This window comes from Ziziphus jujuba, chromosome 4, assembly GCF_031755915.1.
Source record: "Ziziphus jujuba cultivar Dongzao chromosome 4, ASM3175591v1".
Taxonomy (NCBI): Eukaryota; Viridiplantae; Streptophyta; class Magnoliopsida; order Rosales; family Rhamnaceae; genus Ziziphus; species Ziziphus jujuba.
The window spans coordinates 10725777-10745908 of record NC_083382.1 but is presented as its reverse complement, the minus strand read 5'-3'; the positions used below and the strand labels follow the sequence as shown (position 1 = coordinate 10745908).

The following is a 20132-nucleotide window of genomic DNA, read 5'->3' as shown; positions in this document are numbered from 1 at the left end:
TAATCATATCAGATTAATTTGCATATATATATATATATATAGATTGAGTTGTCATTTTGTTTAAATGCTAGGCCTGTAACTTAATGTCCTTAAAAGCACTGAATTACTATACCAGATTTTTTTTTTTTTTTTTTTTTTGGCTGTGTATGCCGCGTTTGACTTGTTTCTATGATATGTTCAAAATATAATTATGCTTTCTATCTATATGATTGCTATGAAATTGGCAAAATTATCCATATATTTAATGTGGCGATGTCTCAGAATCTGTCTTGTATGGGAAAATTGGGTATAAATAAAAGATTTTTAGAATTTACACCCTTTTTTAAATATAAATATGCATATCAATTATGTACAGATCTTTTTTCATTTGAAAATATATAAAAAATAATTTGGTATTGATATGAAAGGGTATCCAAAAAAAAATAAAATAGTGTACTCAAATTGTAATTGTAGTCTTGAGAAAAACTTTAATGGTAAAATCACTATTTTCTCAAATTTTAAACAAATATTCTGAATTTGATTTCTCACGTTTTAATATATTCATTAATATAATCTTTCTACTGCATGGATATTTGCAAATACACACAGTTATTCTATAATTCTACTCAAGATTGCATGTAAGTTTGTGAGAAATACACAATATTCATATCGTAAATTATATATATATATATATATTGTAGTAGATTTGTTACCATAAGTGTTATCACTCATGTTAAGATGTAGATATGCTAATGTCAATTGTAGTAAAATTTTATAACGTAATTGGTAAATAATCTACAAATAAAAAAGCTATATTTTTAGCGTTGATAGAAAGCATTGTGTATGCATGCTCAATTTTTTTATTATTTTTTAATGAAATATATAAATTCGAACTTAAATAACTGTCCTGTATATATTGACAACGGAATAGGGGATCACCAACACATGGTTTTATGATGGGGTTGTTGGCGTTTTATAATGCTCATGCTTTTATTCCTATATACATACAATGGTATCTCAATATCTACTTCATTAAAAGCCCGTGCTAAGAGAATTCTCTTTTTAATTCGATTTAAAGTAAATTAATCCTTTCATCCAAAAAAGAAAAGGTAAATTATTCTTTTCCTCCTTACATATATTTAATTATTTCTAAATATATATAGATATTATGATTAATAATAAAATACTCTGAATTGATGGGCAATTTTTTTTTTTTCTTGTTTTGGTCATTCGGTTTTTATTTATATTAAATATTATAATTCATAATCATTTTTTCCGAAACATGATTGTCCGTGACATAAAAATTTGTGTTTAATAAGGCGGTTTTTCATTATGATTGTAAAATATAATATTCGCATTAAAGTTTTTTTTTTTATTTTTAAAAAAATAAACTAGACTTTGAGTTGTTGACAACGGGCAAGCATCAATATGGTATAATATATATATATATATATATATCATGGTAAGGCAATAAATATTAAATAGTAATGGTACGTGATTTGTGATTGTGATGCTGGCAGTGACATGAAGAACAAGGAAATTAAAAGGTTTATTTATTATAAATAAAATTGATATGAAAAATGTGAGAGCAAGTATTAGTCAGTCAGTCAGTCAATCAATCAGATTTTCGAAAAAAAAAATACCAAAAAAAAAAAAAAATTCTCTCTCCGATTCTGACGGAGAAGGTGAGGAAATTTTCTAAAGACTGCTTTCACGAGGAGAAACAAAGACCCATTTTTTCCAAACAGTCAGAGAAAATAAGAAAAAACATGGAATGTGCGTTGCATGTCCTAGAATAGGATATATATATTAAAATTATATAAATATAGCATTTTGTAACCCCGTCAATGGCGGGTTCGATTGGTTAAGCTGTGGATCACCATCTACGTTCCCCTGCTTCTTTCAACCTTAATTTTCTTTCCTATTCTTTCTTTTATTTTCGTTTTGCCTATTAACCACCTTTCTTTTCCATTTTTCTTTGTTTTTTCTTTCTTCTTCCTCTTCTAATTACCCATTACTGTTTGATTCTTAAAAATCAATATTTATACTTTTTTTTTTTTAAAAGATATCATTTTGTAGGAAATGGTTTGTGCTCAATTTCAGCACTGCCCATTTGCATCATCGTCATCATCGTCTTTCATGTTGTTTTGCTTTGAATTTTGTTTTATATTGGAAAATCCTCTGGTTTAACCCACCCCTACTTCTTAATTCTCTGTTTCATTATCTCAAGGTTAGTTAATTAATTTTATACTTGCCTTAACCTTTTTTGTTTTTTTTCCTTTGGTTTTTTTCTTGTTGGGTGTTTGAGAAAATGATTCTGTTTTGCAAATTTGATTGATTGGGTTTGTTATGTGTATATATTTATATGTAAATTCATTGTTGTCCAATATTTATATATATAGAAATATTATGACAGATGCTTATTAATTTGTGCCATTACAGATAGTATATGTGTTAGCAGTCATGCCCATGTTTGGAGATGGGATTTTGGTTGCTTTTTAGGCATAGTAGTTTACCATGGATAATAACAACAACAAAAACAACAACGTCAACGATTCACCCTTGGTCAGGATCCACTCTAATGCAGAGGTAACTTATTTTCTCATCCTAAAGCATCTTTATTATGGTACATAACAAAAGGCCTTTTGTTGTTGGAAATGATGAAATATTTATATCAAAAGGTATTGGATCCGCAGATCAGAGCATTGGATCTCGAATATGAGGATCAGAGCCTAGTGAGTCCCCAATCTCTTGGCAGAAAGAAACATTCCTATGACGAGGCTGCCCATAGATCATTGGGTTCTGGTGGTTCAGACCATTGTTCTCCCTTACTCATGAGGAACAGCGTGGCTGAAAGTATCAAGATTGTAGTATTCTCTGCCAAAATCAACTTATTGATGCCCTTTGGACCTCTAGCAATCGTGGTTGATAAATTCTCAGGCCATCATGTGAGTTCTGTTTTAGCTGTATTTCCATCGATAGTTTTCTGAATTATTACATGAATGTATGGTTTTAAGTTAAACATTCATGTGTCTTTCAGGGTTGGGTTTTCTTTTTAAGCTTATTGGGCATCGTACCTTTGGCTGAGCGTCTGGGTTATGCTACAGAGTAAGTATGCCAGATAATATCCTGAATCTTATTTTTTTCACATATAGTTTTTGTTTGAATTCTTATTGAGCATCATAATTTTTGTTTTCACAGCATATTAGGATTATATTGAGTGCACACTTACATATATAGAATATGTGTATTGATGAGTGCCTAATACAGCTCTGGCTTTCTTTTGATGCAGGCAGCTAGCCTGCTATACTGGACCTACAGGTAATTTTGCAGCCAATCTCAATTCAGTCTTCGTTCTTGCCCTTCGCATCATGTTTTTCAATTTTGTAATTTAGAAACTTTGGTTTAAACTCATCTTGATGCCAAATTCCACAAGTATATAAAATTTTAAGCTTCTGTTTTAGCAAAAAGGTATGGCATCGATTGATATTTGAAGGAAAATGTACGATCACATTCCAAGCGATTGTATGATCTGATTGCATTATCTTGATAAAAGCACAAGCACAAGATGGTGTGTTTATTTGGCTTATATTGGCTCTTCAGTTTCTTTTTTTCCCAATTGCCTGGTAGAATTAGTTACAGGACCCAGGAGGCTACTTTGTTAATTTAAAAAATCTTTGATAACCAGTCGCTTCTTTTTAGATAACTTCTGAATGTTGATGTCAACTTTGCAGTTGGTGGTCTTCTAAATGCCACTTTTGGAAATGCGACAGAGTTGATAATTTCAATATATGCTCTAAGAAATGGCATGACCCGTGTTGTTCAACAGTCATTATTGGGATCAATTTTGTCAAATATGCTGCTTGTTCTTGGATGTGCATTTTTCGCTGGTGGACTTGTGTATTCCAAGAGGGAACAAGTGTTCAACAAGGTATGTTTACATTAGAAAAATATCAGTTGCTCTTTCTCTGTCCCATGTCATATACATATCATGGATGCTAAAGCTCAAAAGTGCAAATCTTTTTCTCAGGGAGCAGCAACAGTAAACTCCGGATTGCTATTGATGGCAGTCATGGGCCTGCTGTTTCCGGCTGTCCTCCATTCTACGCACACAGAATTACACTTTGGGAAGTCTGAGTTGGCCCTTTCAAGGTTTACCAGCTGCATTATGCTTGTGGCATATGCTGCCTATCTTGTTTTTCAGCTCAAAAGCCAGCAGAATCTATATGTCCCAGTTAATGAGGTATGTCTGTCTCTTTCTCTGTTCCCCCATGTATAAATCTGTATTCTATATACAAATGTACTTATAGATAATGCTTTGACTTCGTTCTATCATTCCTTAAACTCTTGAATGCCGGTATGTTCTCTTGAATATCCACTTTTGCTAATGATGGTGAGTTATGAATGACATAAACCAGGTGGAAAACCAAAATGATGCAGATTTAGACGACGATGAGGCTCCTGAGATCTCTAAGTGGGAAGCAATTATATGGCTATCCATTTTGACTGCATGGATTTCAATCCTGTCTGAATATTTAGTTGATGCCATAGAGGTAAATATTTCTTATTATACACAATTTGCACCTCCTACAGTTTCTCTATGTAATGTTCATCTCTCTTTTGCTCTTATATAATGGGAGACTCTTACATCAAATGTGATCAATCTCAGGGAGCATCTGTTAAAATGCATGTTCCAGTGGCATTTATTAGCGTTATTCTGCTTCCAATTGTTGGGAACGCAGCAGAGCATGCAGGTGCTGTTATGTTTGCAATGAAAGACAAAGTTGTAAGTGGTTCTTCTTTTGGTGTCACAATACAACTAAGCTTGACTTACCACCTTTTAAGTTGACTTAATTAAAATTTGTTCAATGTCTCATGAAGGATATATCTTTGGGAGTGGCAATAGGCTCATCAACCCAGATTTCTATGTTTGGGGTAAGACTGAACCTTCTGGAATTTAGACTTGTTTACTTCTTTTTGAAAACATGTAACAAGTTTGTTTCTTGGTTCTTATATTATGCTTGACTTTTTAGGTACACAGAGTATGTTTCTGCTGTTAGTTATTTATTTGCATTTCAGGTTCATCTAAACAAATGCACTAATATAGTCCACCTCTTTTATTTTGCCTGCTGATTTAGCCCCCTATATTGTTGATATGTTGCTCAGCCCTCTTAAAGAAGGCTTTGACACCTCATTCATGCCATATGGACTTAACTCTTCTCCTTAGGCATATAGAATTTTCAGTGCGTTTACTGTATCAAATATGGATGCAGAAATTTTTCATATAGGTGCTTCTGTTGATGAACTGAAATATTTTCTTTCATGTTCTTTCTCTTACTTGGTTGTTAAAGTTGCAGAGCAAACTGCTTGCTTTCTTTCTCATTTAGTTTTCGGATTGTATTTTGAATGGTTATCTTGGTATCTGATATTTGTTACAGGCCCTGTTTGGATAAAGTATACTTTTTTAATGTTTCTTAGCTAGGTTTTATTTCTATTTTCATCTGTCTAAGTACTCTAGTGTTTTTCCTGCAGGTTCCCTTCTGTGTGGTTGTAGGGTGGCTGATTGGAAGACCCATGGACTTGAATTTTCAACTTTTTGAGACAGCCTCGCTTTTCATTACTGTTCTAGTGGTGGCTTTCATGGTTCAGGTTTGTCAATTGTGATTTGAACAAGTTGTTTCTTTTTCCCAACAAAGAAAAGAAAGGACAAATAAATAAATAATAATAAAAAAAAGATTCAACCACTTTCATTTGGAAGAAAACATTCTACATTGTAATATTATGCTCCTTAGGATATTGAATGCTGGATATTTTAAACCATGATTGGCAAGCTTGGAACGCCGACTGTATTCTATAAAGTTTAGTGATGTTTCTTTGTCTGCAAAAATGTCTCTTTCTAAGAATTTCCTCACACCAAAACTAATTTTGAGTTGCAGGAGGGAACATCTAATTATTTTAAAGGACTGATGCTCATCTTTTGCTACATTATAGTCGCAGCAAGTTACTTCGTACATGTAGATCCTACTTCAGTAGGTGAGGATTTCTGACTTGCCTCCAATAAATTGATTTTGCATTTTGTACAGACAATATCAGGACATGATGCAGGAACTGCTTTTTTTGATCTTGCTTCACATGGATTTGAATATTCTACCTTTTTTTGTTTGTTTTGTTTTTGCTTCCATTCTACTTCTACCTTTGCATGATTGTTCTTGTTTAGTCTATGTTTTACAAGTCCACTTCTTTTCCCATGCCTATTTAACTAAAAAGAAAAAACTCAATGCACTTTTTTTTTTTTTGGCAGAAGATAAGCCCTCAAAACCTAGTCATTGACTGGGACTGGTGAAACTAATAGCATCTGAAGAATGGTTTTGTAGAGCAGCCTGAAATTTAGCCAATGCAGAATTATTTTGTAAACCTCAAGCTTTGCTTTGTCACTGTATAGTCTTCCTAGTCGAACTGCACCATGGTAAACCAGGATAAGACGTTATTCTGTGGACATTTTGACAAATCGGCCGGTGGAAAGCTTTAATTTCTGTTCCTCACCATATTGGAGCAATGAAGAATATTAAATTTAGGCTATAGTCTCATGTTGATATTCAGAGAGTAGGAATAGTACAAAATTTAAAAATGTAAAATTAGCAAGGATAAAAGTCATTTTCCTCTGTTCCTTTTTTTTCCATTGTTACCAACAACCTCACCCACAACAATTCCCAAAGCTTAATGTTTTTGGTTGAAAAACTGTTATATAATTTTACTTTTTCTTGAAGTTCTTCATCTACTATTGGCTTTTTCTACTACTGATGTGAGTTTTTACATATACTTATCAATATGGAAATTGTTTTACTGTTTTTTCATGAATTTAGAGTCAGGGGATGAGAATACCAGCAACCTCTTTTAGTGGCAAGCTGGTATGAAAATTTTGAAGCATTTTTCAACTTATCCATTATGCATTTGATGTGCCAAATTTGTTGCTTGTTTAATGAAGAAAATAGTAAAGCCTTAAAAACAGCCAAGAAAAGAAAGAAATACAACAAAGACCAAGTCTGAAATAAGGTTTGGAGTTCAAGGAAATTATTGTAAATGGTGGTTATGCTTTTTGTGACTGAACAAACCGTGTAAACATTTGACTCTTCTTGACACAAAATTTAGCGCCACTATGTGCAGTGGGAATTCAAACTAGAATATGATTATTTTAGAATAGTGCTCAGCCAAATTGAACTATTTTTTTTCTTTGTGGTGTTAATTGTTATGGTTGAACATCTAGAAACAAAAGGATTCTTCTTTTTTTGGTGAATAGAAACAAAAGGATTGAATAATAAATATGAATGAATTACTGGATGGTCCATAAGGATATTAAAAACAAAATGAAAAAATAATAAATTTCCACTATTTTTAATTCACCTCTCATGTTAAGAGAGATAGCCATTAAGAATTATAGCAATTTGAAAGTTCCATTTGCAAAAGAAAACAGCAATTAAAAAGATGTTTGATAAGGATAGAAAGTGTAATGATTAGGAATCAATATCAGATCGGTTTAGTCGGTTTTTGACCTTTTTTTTTTCCCCAATTAAACTAAATTTTGATAAAATACCAAATTGAATTTAACCGACCATCACCAATTCAATTTAGGTCGATTTGATTTTTTAACCCATCAATATTATTTATAATTTTAATTAAATAATTTAAAATTATTAAAAAATTTAACAAGTGTAACCAAAATATTTTAAAAATTATATATGTATAGATTGGATTTGAATTGGCTTAAGGCCCAAGCAACGACAGTGAAAAAAAGCAAGAGAAAAACAAAGTCAAGTTCAAAAAGGAGAGAAATAAAGTATAAAAGAAATTTGGTATTCTCTTTTTTTACTTGGAGAATCTAGTTTGTAGAAAAAAGTATGAGCTCTTTACCTTTTTCTTTTTTTGAAAAAAAAAAACTTTTTTAAAATAATATAATATTCCTTTTATGAACATTTTGAAAAGATTTACAAAGAACAAGAGTGATCCAAAAAATATTCCTACGCATCCTCAATTGATCCACATATCCATCTGTCATAGTCGGACTGGGAGTGGGATTTTATACCCACGGGTGCATCAAAATTTCTATATATTTGTTTTACTTTTTTTATACAAATTATCTAATTTATAAAATTATACAAAAATTTTCTATTTTATATAATTCGAATTCATATTTTTATAAATATAAATATAAATGCTAAATCAACTAAAATTATTCATTTCGTTTATTTTTTTTTTGAAAGATAGATATTCTATTAAAATTTTAGAATTCAATAATAAAATTGGTTTTGAAGACATAAAACAAATATAACAATTTTACAAAATTGTTTTTTTTTTTCTCCTGACTTTTAAATATGTTGAATACATTTATTATTAATGATGACACATAATAAATAATAATATTAATATTTAAAAAAAAATCCACATTTTTTTTATGTCATCCACTATATTTAGTTTATAATATCTTCAAAGGGAAATAAATAATTATATTCATGTTTGTTTAAGAACCTCAAAATTGATTGGCGAAAAAAACAAAAACATTCAAAATCGCAAAAAGAAAAATATAAAAAGAAACGGAAAGTCACGTGCCACGTCAGATATGTTTGGTGATATCAGGGGTAACAATAGAAAAAATGCAAACCCTAAAAAATAAAAAAAATAAAATAAAAAATTGGAAAGCTTATAGATTACGGAATACAGAGCGAATGGTGTCTGAGAAATCTCTCTGATACAGAGTAGGCCGAGAGAGAGAGAGAGAGAGAGAGAGAGAGAGAGATTTGCTCCAAATCTTCTTATTTTTTGTGTAAAATAAATATTTGTTTTTGATATATATATATATATATTTTTTTTTTTTCGTTTTGAATAAAAAGCAAAGTGAAAAAAACATTGTGGTAGCTGGAACTTCGAATCCTTTTGCGAAGTTCGTGTGTGCGGCTCTGCCTTAGTCTTTGTGCGAAACTGACTGGAATAATTGGATTCTCAGCAAGTTCGAAGAGAAGATGGTAAGTCTATATTCCTTCTCAATTCACTTTCATTTCCATTTCATCTGAAAAGTTTCTTTTTGGTTTTTGGTTTTGTATTTTGTTTCAAAGAAAAGAATTGTTACTGATTAGTTCGTAGTTGATAGCAAGGAAAACTATTCATATTGAGGAATTAGTAGTCCTTTATTGTCTATATAGTTCACAGGATTTCGTTTTGATGGGTATTTTATGTCTCACACTTTGTTGTTAATTATGCTGCATCAATTGACCGACAGAAACTGAAGTTATCATAATTACACACACACACACATATATCTATATGTATAATTTTGCTACAGTGAGCATACACAACCTCCTTATGGTAGGCGTCGGCATCCAAATACATTTAATTCATGGGCCATGATTCACATGTAATCAGTATATCCTATGATTTACATGTAATCAGGTGGTAATATATCCTTTAAGTTACATGTAATGGATGTGATATGTACACCCGCTATAACAGGACTTTGTATACGTATATCTATACATAATATAAATACAAGTTATTTTTTGAATGTTTATCTGCATATTGATTGGTGAATGATTCATTTGGCATGTTGTGTCACGCTTGCATTAGTCGGGTCGAGGAGGGGGAGGAAGAGGAGGAAGGGATCGGTATCGGAGGGATTACCATCCTAGATATGAGGATAAGAGCAGCAGCCATTCTGGGTCTGGACGTTATAACAGCAACAGTCGCAAAATTGCACCACCATCCAGACACTTGTGGGTTGGGAATCTTTCTCACAGTTTATCGGAGGATGAACTCACTCATCATTTCTTGTACTTTGGAGACCTCGAAAACGTCGCATTTCAGCCTGGTCGTAGCTATGCTTTCCTTAACTTCTGCAGCGAAGATGATGCAATTGCCGCCCTGAAGTCCCTTCAAGGTTTTCCTGTTGCAGGCAACCCGCTCAGGATTGAGTTTGCCAAGGCGGTTAGTCTAGTCTTACCCACCTTTTGCCTGTTTTGTTTATTTCACTTCTATATCTCTTTATACTGTACATTTATGTCTATGAATGTGTATCTACGATTTTTATTCAAATTAAATAAATTTTGTGAATCAAAGGTCCATATTAGCTGTAAGCTAGTTACTTCTGTGGTCTTTGAACAAGAAGCATAGCAATCTAAAAGTTGACCAAATTAATCAGTTATTCTAACTAATCCAAGTGTTTCATGGCATACGCATTAAAGTTGAAGCAAGACCACATTCCAAGGAATAATTAATCTTTTAGAATCCACAAGTTAGCACCATCAGAATCCTTAAACTGATATCCATGATCTGATTGATGGCAATAATCTTAGTTCTTTATACAAGAGGTTGTAAGGCTAAATTGAGGGGGCAATGATCTCTGTGTTTTTGCATAGCATTCCCAGGAGTTTCACTTTCACATTCGATGTGGTCTCACAAATTCAATACTCTCAAGGATAGTGATATAAAGCACACCAGATGCTATCCAAATTTCATTTTCAAATGTATAATGGCAAATCTGTTTCACTCAATGAATGAGTGGAAGTTGACTGATGGATTATCTGAAAACTATGAGCAACAGTAGGAAAAAGTTAATGGAGTATTCTATTAAATACTGCAAAACCACATATATGTTGCTGAGGTTGAGCTTTAATAATTAATAATGGTACAGCAATTTATAACATGCTCTCTCTACCAGTTCCATCTGTTTTTAAGCAATCAATAAATTGTCCAGAAGACAGGGACAAAACCCAGGTGTCATTTACTTTAATGGTATTGTTTCCTTTGGATTTTACACGATTATACCAGCTATATCAGGGTTTACTATTATGTAGTGAAGGAAAAATTTGGCAGTCTTTTCTTGGTTACACCAGATGGAAATTGGATAACCTCCTAATCAAATAGATTCTTAAACATGAATAAAATATTTCACTTTCATAGAGATATGGTAATCCACTAATCCATGAGATTTTAATCTACCATTGAATGTATGGTCATGTGTCCATGCCCGGTTGCTAGCAGAAGTACTTCATCTTGTCAGGGTTAATTGATTCACTGATTGTGTTTTAGAGCCTTGAGCAAATGATATAAGGTGTATTCTTCTCTTTTTTTTTTTTTTTTTCCCCATCAAAATATTTAAAATCCTCTGGTTTTATTGAACAAACATAGTTATAAGATGTATAGGGGTTTTATAATGTGCTCATAGGAAGTTTGGGATAATTTTTCATGTATAGGTCATTTGATAGCCAGTTTGTGACATTTGTCAATATGAGACCAAGGACCATCATAAAGTTTTGCTTTATATGTGTGTTTCAACTCATATGAAGATTGTTATGGCTTGGCAATTCAGTTGTGGCCACATTCTTTCTCTGTCTTCTTCTGTTTGGTGTTTGGGATAAAATAAATAAAAAAAAGTTTATATACTAAATGAGGGAAAACTTACTGATTGGATAATTAATCGAGCAGGAGACTCACCATCAACAACACCATTCATGTATACATGTAAATGTGTTTTGCTTGAGATGTTAATTTTTTTCTCTGTGAAGTTGGTTTTTTAAGTTTGTTCTGCAGAACTAATTCTCCTTACAAAATGAAGCATATCCTAGAAAATTACTATTAAATTGGTGTCCAAAGGTTGTGACAAAAAATTACATAAAATGAAAGTCGACCTGAAAACTGTACAATTTTGAAACACCTGCCAATACTATTCCATTGACAAGAACTGCTAAGAGAAAGGAAAAAAAAAAAAATATATATATATATATATATATACATATAAAATAAAAGGAAGTCTCCAAAGAAGTAAAGGGTGTGGAAGAACAAAGATGGGAAAAGAAAGGATAAAGAAATGGAAGTATCCTACCTTGTTGAAAAAGATGACCACCATTCAAGTTGAGTGAATTTGTGCTGGAGTATGGAGTTCCCACTAAGGGAGTGCAAAGCATATAAATATGTTATTAGAGTAGAAGCAGCTTTCTTTAAGATGATCACCTTGGAATTTCTGGATCTTGGGGTTTAAAGCATACCATTTTAGCAGGATTATCAGTGTTTTGAATGTGGAAAAACTATTAAACTCATTTGCATCTTTTTTCAGTTCAGCTGAAAGACTGGTCCTGTTGCTCCTATGACATAATAAATGATTGCAAAAAATAGCAGAAATTGAAATCACCCTGCAAAGCAAAAAAAAAACAAAAAGGAAAAGGAAAAGAGCATAGATGGTCACACATCATGCAGTGGTTGCAAATTGATTTAATATTTAGGTTTGCACTCTCACCGTGTGTTTGATGTCCATGTAATTTAGTTTATAAAAGAAAAACAATTAAATATCAATAAATGGCCGCCACATTGGGCAGCGGCTGATGATGAATATTTTGAAATTTATGTTATCTTGTGCCAAAAAGGGATTCATGTTTCCAATATCTAGGTGTATCGCAAGTCCTGCAAATAGTCCATTAAGTTCTTAGTACTTCTAAAAGTCTTCAATTGTTATTTCTCTTTCTTTCCTTTGAATAATCCATGCAATTAGTAAAGTGGATTTTGTCGAAAACATCCTTGTATCAAAAGGAGAATTAAAGTATTTTGGAAAGAATCATGGATATTTGCACATAATGATGATCCATATTATGTGGTTCCTTAGCCACTAATTTGCAGGTGTAACTGTAAATAAATGTCAATAGCCTCTTTTGACATGAGCTGCTATACCAATAGCACTTATAGTCAACCATTTCTCTTTATTTTTTCAAGAATGTTTCATAAGGCTGAATCAAATGCAGATGTTATGCAGTGTAAATAACATCCAATGTGCCTGTTTCTTATTGAACATTTACCCATTCATTTACAATTTTAATGAGCAAATTGTTGATACTTTCCTCCTTATATGTTACATGTATGCTTCTTCATATTCTGAATATTTCATTGTTCATAACAAAAGAAGAGTTAATTACACGCGATGGGAAGTCATAACCAATGTAATGATGCAGCAGATTGCATACTCCTTGTTTTGGCTGAATGTTTCCCACTTCATCATCCTTTATTTAATTAATCCAAAATTTTTGAGTTTAATAACAATTTTCATGCTGATCCAAATCATGTGTTCATTGATATTCTAAAATTTAATCCACAATGGGATCATATAAGTTGAAAGTAAAGGGCATGACAATCAGAACATATTTATTTTGAACTCAGAGCACCAAGCCATACTACCCGCATCATATGGGTATCTGTATCCTGGCAAGCCCTGTTTCTGTATCCACTTAATTTGTCTTTCAATCTAGGTCAAAAGGTGTTGGAAACTTGCAGGTAATAATAATGCTTTCACAGATGCCCGCAACTCACCAGATATCTACCACTGCTTCAGAGTCTTTCATAGTTCAGTTCTGATATAGGAATACTTGAATGCGTGCATAATGGAGACAGGAAGCAACTTATCATAGAATGAAAGTCATAAAGCAATTTTTATTTTTTTCCTTTCGTTTTTTTGGTTAATCAATTGTTTTATATGCATGTGAGGTAGAGGCAGAGTATCATATTTGTGTGCCTGTAATGGTCTAGTGCATAGGATAATGCTACTGCATCGATTAGGATGTACCCAGGGCAATTTCAGAAAAGCTTTGTTGATTTTTTTCTTTTGGCTTCCTGTTTGCAATAAATGGTCTGTGGTGCATTTTGTATCATTCTTGTTTTCAATCTGTTAATTGATTATTTAATCTGGTAGATTTTCAGTTATAGCAAATCAGGTAGCATAGATTTATTTTGGTTTCACTTGTTGCATCAGGGCTACTATTGAGTCACCAATCCTGTTTGATGGACATGTGAATGGCAGAAGGAACATGAGTTATTTTCTACCATTTTAATATAATAGTTATAATGCAGCTCATTGGATTTCAATGCTTGACCTTTGGACAGTGCACATCTTAATTAGTAGAATAACCATGGCCACAAAAATCTAGTTCTCTTGCACCATTTTCTTTCTGATGAGTTTTTTTGAATTAAGATTGTGGTTATATGTTGTAGGTTAGCTGCAACTTATCTCGGCTATGTTATTTAGTTGAAATTCCAATGCCTGGTATTGGTGCTGGTGGTATGGGTATGTCATCTTTTGTACAATCATTCTTAGGATTATGCGGCATTTGGAATTTTAGGTAGTAAAATATTAACTGTACACTTCCAGTATCAACTTTGAATATTGTCTTGTCCGTGAACTATGTCAAATTTTGGTGTTTAGATTCAAATAATATGATCTGCAGCACCTTACGTATGGAATTGTATACTTGATGAGCTCTAATTTCTTGTCCAAATGACAAATGTAGTATGAAGAATGCTAAAAAGTGGAAGTGGGCTCTGATCAGGTGTTCATTTACAATTGGAGAAGTGGGCACTTGTCAGGTTTCATGCAAAATCGTAATATTGATGATGTTCATAATATTTCATATGTTTTTATTCTGTATGATTGTCTTGATTCTATATGGACAGTCTGGGATGAGGCAGCTCCCAATTAGGGTACCAGAGCAGTTAAGAACACTTGCATTATAGTGGTGTGATGTTTTATTTCAGAATTAATATAGTTGGGTTTCATTATAAATCTTCAATTAAGTATTGAGATGTCAGGTCACATATTTAGCAAGTCTACAGCCATCTAACCCCTCTTCACAAGCAGACTTGTCTTATAAAAGCATAGATACTTTGTTGACATTTTTAAAAGGTTTAGTTGATGCACGGACATCGTTTAATGGTAATTTATTTTCTTATGTATGCCTAATTATTTGTCTTTAAAAGGTTTAGTTGATATACAGACAACGTTCAATGGCAATTTATTTACTTATGTATGCCTAATTATTAGTCTAAGATGTGTTGTTAACTTTTCTCTAGCAATTTGTCATTTGCTTCCCATGCTTTTTCCACCATGAAGAGAAGCTTGTTGAGCTTGCTAAGAAATATAATAGCACCATTGCAAATGACATTTTGATGCCTAGTTGTTTGAAAGCACTTCTTTAAAGATAATTCTCCGGGGAAATGGCATGTTTATAGTTTGTTTTCCCATAAATTCTTGGTAAACTTATTGACATTGATTGTTCACAAGTTGTGACCTTTTTAATGTACTGTACACAGTTACCTTCTTGAATAAAATAATTTTAGCACGTCTTAAGCCTTATTTTTGTTATTCATTCACTTCCAATCTGCCTATTATTTTAGGACACTATGGTTCTCCAACAGAGGATGAGTTCCTGTGCTTCTTTTTTTTTTTTTTTTTTTTTTTTTTTTTTTTTTGGGGTCTATGAAGTCTTTTGTTCCTTCCATAGGGACCCTTTCTGTTAATTTGGTTTGTACATCTAAGGTTTGAACCAGGGTTGTTAAACAGGCTATCATATTAATGGGTACCTATTAAGCTTAAAATGCATTACAACTCACTCACATTTTAGTGGCTTAATCTTTCTAAACAATTGGTTCACCAAAAAATCTTTCAGTTAGCCCTGTTAGAAGCGTATGACATTCCTCTGTTCTAAAAATGCTTTTATCACAATGGTAAAAGAGTGCTTGTGAGTTGTGAGCAATGGTAAACGTTGTCCTTTTTTACTCTTTACCTTTTGAAATGAGGATGATTCTAGTGACAGCAACCAAGATATCTGCAGGGGTGGTGTGGGGAGGGTTTAAGTAATGTGGATGTTTGGATATATTTGTCTAATTTGTCACCTGTATCTGTCTTTTTACTACTGGCTTATGTAGGAATAAAATGAACTTGGTGATTTATCATGTTTCAGTTTCTCTCGTGCATGTTATGTTGCTTGGCTCTGCGATTCATATTTTTGATTTTTCATCTGAGAGCTTTTTGTTGGACTATATATGACTTTTACATGATGTTAATTGTCTATTTTGTTATTCATGTACATAGTTAGCTCACTTCTTCTTAACAATTTTAAGTTTTCAAGATTAATGTTAATTTCCTGGATTGTAGCCCAATTGTCCACTAGTAGTGTTTCATATCCTGCCAACATCCATTTATGTGCTGCACATGTAATATTTATTTCTGTTAAAACTGTTAACCCATAAACATCAGTTGCTTTATGCGCATATGCATTCTTTCAGTTTGTTTCCATGCCATCAATTCTATTTGCTGTTTTAATGTCTTATAATCTGGTTCCTTTTCTATTGTTTGCCATATGGAAGTTCTCTAGGGGGTTTAGGACTTACACTTTGTCATGTTGGAGACCCAACCCTGTAATATAATTTTGTTGGTTAACAGCTTACTTCAAAGGCAATTCCTCGATTCCCTATCCTATGGAAATTATGTATTTTTACATGCCTGGACCAATTTTCTTCATGGCCTTCCTTTGTCGTTTTGGTGTTACCCACTTTTGATCAGTCTATCAGTCTCCCAGTTAGTTCACAATGAATGGTGCAATCTCAGATTTCAGTTCTCACAATTATTTCTTTCATCAGTACAAGATTAACAAGAGAAGCTGATTTCTTATGTAGGTGGTAGAAAGTTGATGAATAATGAATTCATTTAAGTGAAGCGCAGTTACAATCTCTCTCACAACTTTAATTTCTGCTTTATTCAAGTTCAAAACATATTTTGACTCTTGAGTTTTGGGCTTTCATAATTTTTTGAAATTTTAACTACAGGATAAATCTTCAGCATCATCACATGAGGAAGATTATTCTCAATATGAAAATGATCAATACTCAGATTTAAGAGAATCTCCTTTCTTGCAAAGGGAGTTTAGAGACCGGCGTACTAGTCCTGAACAATTTTATCCTGAGAAATCTAGTATGAGTCATAAGAATGCTGAGCCTAGTGCAGTTTTATGGATAGGTTTTCCAGCTTCATTGAAGGTGGATGAAATTATTTTAAGGAAGGCTTTCTTACCTTTTGGTGAGATAGAGAAAATCACTGCATTTCCAGGCCGTAGTTATGCCTTTGTTCAGTTCAGAAGTGTAACTTCAGCTTGCAGGGCTAAAGATGCTTTACAGGGGAAATTATTTGGAAACCCTCGTGTACATATTTGTTTTGCAAAGAGTGAATCTGGCTCATCTAATGTGGGAAGGAACTCAATTAATGCGCCTTCATCTCCCCATTTAAGATTGAATAGTCGCCTGGGATCTTCTGAGAACTTTTGGCAGGATAGGAAGTTTGGGAGCTTAACAGGAGATCCCAGCACTAAATCTCAAATTTTCTCAGATTTGGATTCTGGTGATTCTGATTCCTACAGCACGAATAGGAAGACTGCTTTATGGTCAAGTGGAATTAACTCTTTTGAGAAGAGGAGGTTTGGAGAAGTTGGTCCAGAACTAGGAGTTTCACCAGATAGGTATGAATATCAGAGTAGTCCTACAAGAGAGAAATATGGTCATTTACATGATATTTCTCGGAGGCTTCCTCAGACAAGTATATTATATGAAGAACCGTGGGACTTGCCAGAAGATGCCCGTTTTTGTCATGGAGCTAAGAAATTAAAGATTTCCTCTTTTCCTCTAGAGAAAGAGCTTCCAGATTATCCTTTTTCTGATTCTGAACAAGAGAAACATGTTTTTCCTAGATCATACTCTGATTATCCTCAAGCTGACCACTTTGATAGAAAATTTGATGCTGGACCTTTGGCTTACAAGCGGATCCATGATTACCCGATGAATTTGTCACTTCCTCAGGAAGAAAGGAGTGATCAGTGGAAAGAATCTTATGATAGTCTTCAGTTAGGATCTGCATCTCTGTTATCAAATCCTGTTGATAGGAAACGATTGACACCTGAATCAGATCGTTCTTCTTTGAATGAATGGAAATGGGAAGGTACCATTGCCAAGGGAGGAACTCCTGTTTGTCGTGCTCGTTGCTTTCCTGTTGGGAAAATCCTTGACGTCATGTTGTAAGTTATTGGATATTTCTGGGTTTCTTTATGATTAAACACTATTGAGGATGGTTCCATCTACCTGATACCTGTTATCTGTCATATTTGATAAGAGCTAACCAATTACTTCTCTCACTCTGCTTTGTACATTTGTTGCCACAAAAGAAGCCATATCTGATCTTTTGCTTTACCAACCAAATAATATGCATTGATTTTTCCGTAATCTCTAAAATGTTAGTATTAATTGTTTCATAGTAGATTTAGGCGTTCCTCAGAAAGGGCAATTTTCAATTTATCATTTTTAATAGCATTTGAGGGATGAAAAATCTTATGTCATTAGCTGCCTGAACAAACTGAAACTTATAATAGGAGGGCTAGTTCTGTTGGAATTCTGTGTTATGAGCATTTTAAGTTAATTAGCTAGGCCAGATTTTGTTTACTTTTTTTCCATCTTGCTTCATAGTCAAATTTATCTGAGAAGGTCATGAATATTTTTTGTATATTAATTTTGACTGGAATTTAGGTACACATATAATTCTTTTGACCTGCAATTTAGTTACATATTTTTCCATCTTGCTCGAGATGTTCTACAAAACACGATTATATAGTTCTAAAATCATTGTTACATGAATGCTATGGTGCAGACCTGAATTTTTAGATTGCACTGCGAGGACTGGTCTGGACATGCTTTCAAAGCATTACTACCAAGCAGCAAGTGCTTCGGTGGTCTTTTTTGTCCCTGAAAGTGATGCCGATATTGGATTTTACAATGAGTTTATGAATTACCTGGGGGAGAAAGAGCGAGCTGCAGTTGCCAAGTTAGATGAAAAGACGACCTTGTTTCTTGTGCCTCCGTCAGACTTCTCTCAGAAAGTACTGAAAGTACCTGGGAAACTGAGCATATCTGGGGTTATTTTGAGGTTAGAGCATCCTAGTTCCAATATTGGTTCTATTCACCCTGAGCAAGAACGAAGAGATACAAACTTGTTATCCTTTCCTGGGAATACTTCGACATCTTTTCCTGATTCAAGTAGATCAGGAGTCAGCAATCTATCTTTTTCAGGGAATGTAATTTCATCAGCTCCAACTGCATCTTTCTCAGGCTCAGGTCATGCTGTTAGTAGTAGATCGGACCCTAGAGAGGACAGGCATGAATATCATCCACTCCATGGAAATCCTAGGTCAGGACCAAACTGGTCTTCTCAACAAATGCAGGACTCGGTTCCAGGCTCTAGAATCACACCATCACAAGTGTCCCATAGTCGTATTGATCCTAGGATTCAGGATCATCCTTTGGTTGTGACAAGGGCAATGCAAGAAACAGGACCTGCTAATTCTACATATGGAACTTCTGGTATTCCATCATCCGGAAATAGCAAGTCATCTTTGCAGGAAATGCAATCAGGAGTTTCTTTATCCATGCCTAATGCATCTCTGCAGTCACAACAACTTGCGCAGTTGGCATCCTCTCTCCTTGGGCAGCAGAGGCACTCGGGAAGCAATGCTAGTGCATCTGGAGGGAATGATTTTCGGCAGATTAATGCAATGATTGAATCAGAAAACATGTTTGGAGCATCTCAGAAATATACTTCAGATGGTAATTCTCAGTTTGGTCAAGTTAAATTGCCACAGCAATCACTGCAACAGACATCAAATGTTTCTCCAGCGCCTCACTTGATTGAAAGAGAGCTCAAGACAGGAGCACAGGGAAATCAACAACTTCAGAATCCGAGCTCACAAGAAGAAGCTGAAGCAGATCCACAGAAGCGCCTGCAAGCAACATTACAGCTAGCAGCAGCTCTTCTTCAACAAATCCAACAAGGGAAAGGAAATTGAGCAGCAATGGTGGTCTTCATCATCTTTTTGTGCGAGAATGTCGACTGTTAACAGGGCTGGCCCAACTTGGTTTGCGGCCTAATGTGAGGAATAAAAATGGTACCTTTTAATTACATTGTATTTTTCTAATATTAATTAGTCTGTGTTAACAGCATTTATTTTTTCTTGTAAGCTTTGAATATAGTGGGAATGTTTGGCATGAATGTATTCGTGGTTTTCATACTTCTTTTCGAAGGGATGGTTTTTATTTATTTATTTTTAAACAAAGAGACGTCGACAATGACTCTTTTATGAAAACTTTATTACTGGTACTATAATGGACTCTCTGACCATGCCCCAGGCATTATTCAGTTGAATCACTCAGTGCAGCACACAGCCATAAACCTTAAAAGGTTTATTAATGCGCAGTCCACTCATCCCTTTTGAAATTTGATATAATTAAGTATCAATTACGTGGGATGTGTTAAA

General features: G+C 33.7%; 2 protein-coding genes across 3 annotated transcripts; both read left to right on the top strand.

The window, feature by feature from the left end:
* Positions 1-1653: 1653 nt before the first annotated feature.
* Positions 1654-6776, top strand: LOC107416809 (vacuolar cation/proton exchanger 5-like). 2 transcript variants are annotated; one of them, XM_016025346.4, is made up of 13 exons: positions 1654-2209; positions 2422-2568; positions 2661-2927; positions 3020-3087; positions 3272-3300; positions 3714-3910; positions 4010-4222; positions 4398-4532; positions 4649-4765; positions 4861-4914; positions 5512-5628; positions 5916-6012; positions 6281-6776. In XM_016025346.4, exons 2-13 carry the CDS (start codon positions 2497-2499, stop codon positions 6307-6309), a joined length of 1395 nt encoding a protein of 464 aa, XP_015880832.2. In that variant the 5' UTR covers positions 1654-2209; positions 2422-2496; the 3' UTR covers positions 6310-6776. The 2 variants fall into 2 exon arrangements, with proteins under 2 accessions (XP_015880832.2, XP_015880834.2); XM_016025348.4 differs by having other exon boundaries at positions 1657-2209; positions 2676-2927.
* Positions 6777-8695: 1919 nt separating this feature from the next.
* Positions 8696-19898, top strand: LOC107416834 (flowering time control protein FPA). The gene is made up of 4 exons (XM_016025379.4): positions 8696-8996; positions 9595-9951; positions 16609-17846; positions 18473-19898. Exons 1-4 carry the CDS (start codon positions 8994-8996, stop codon positions 19662-19664), a joined length of 2790 nt encoding a protein of 929 aa, XP_015880865.3. The 5' UTR covers positions 8696-8993; the 3' UTR covers positions 19665-19898.
* Positions 19899-20132: the final 234 nt, after the last annotated feature.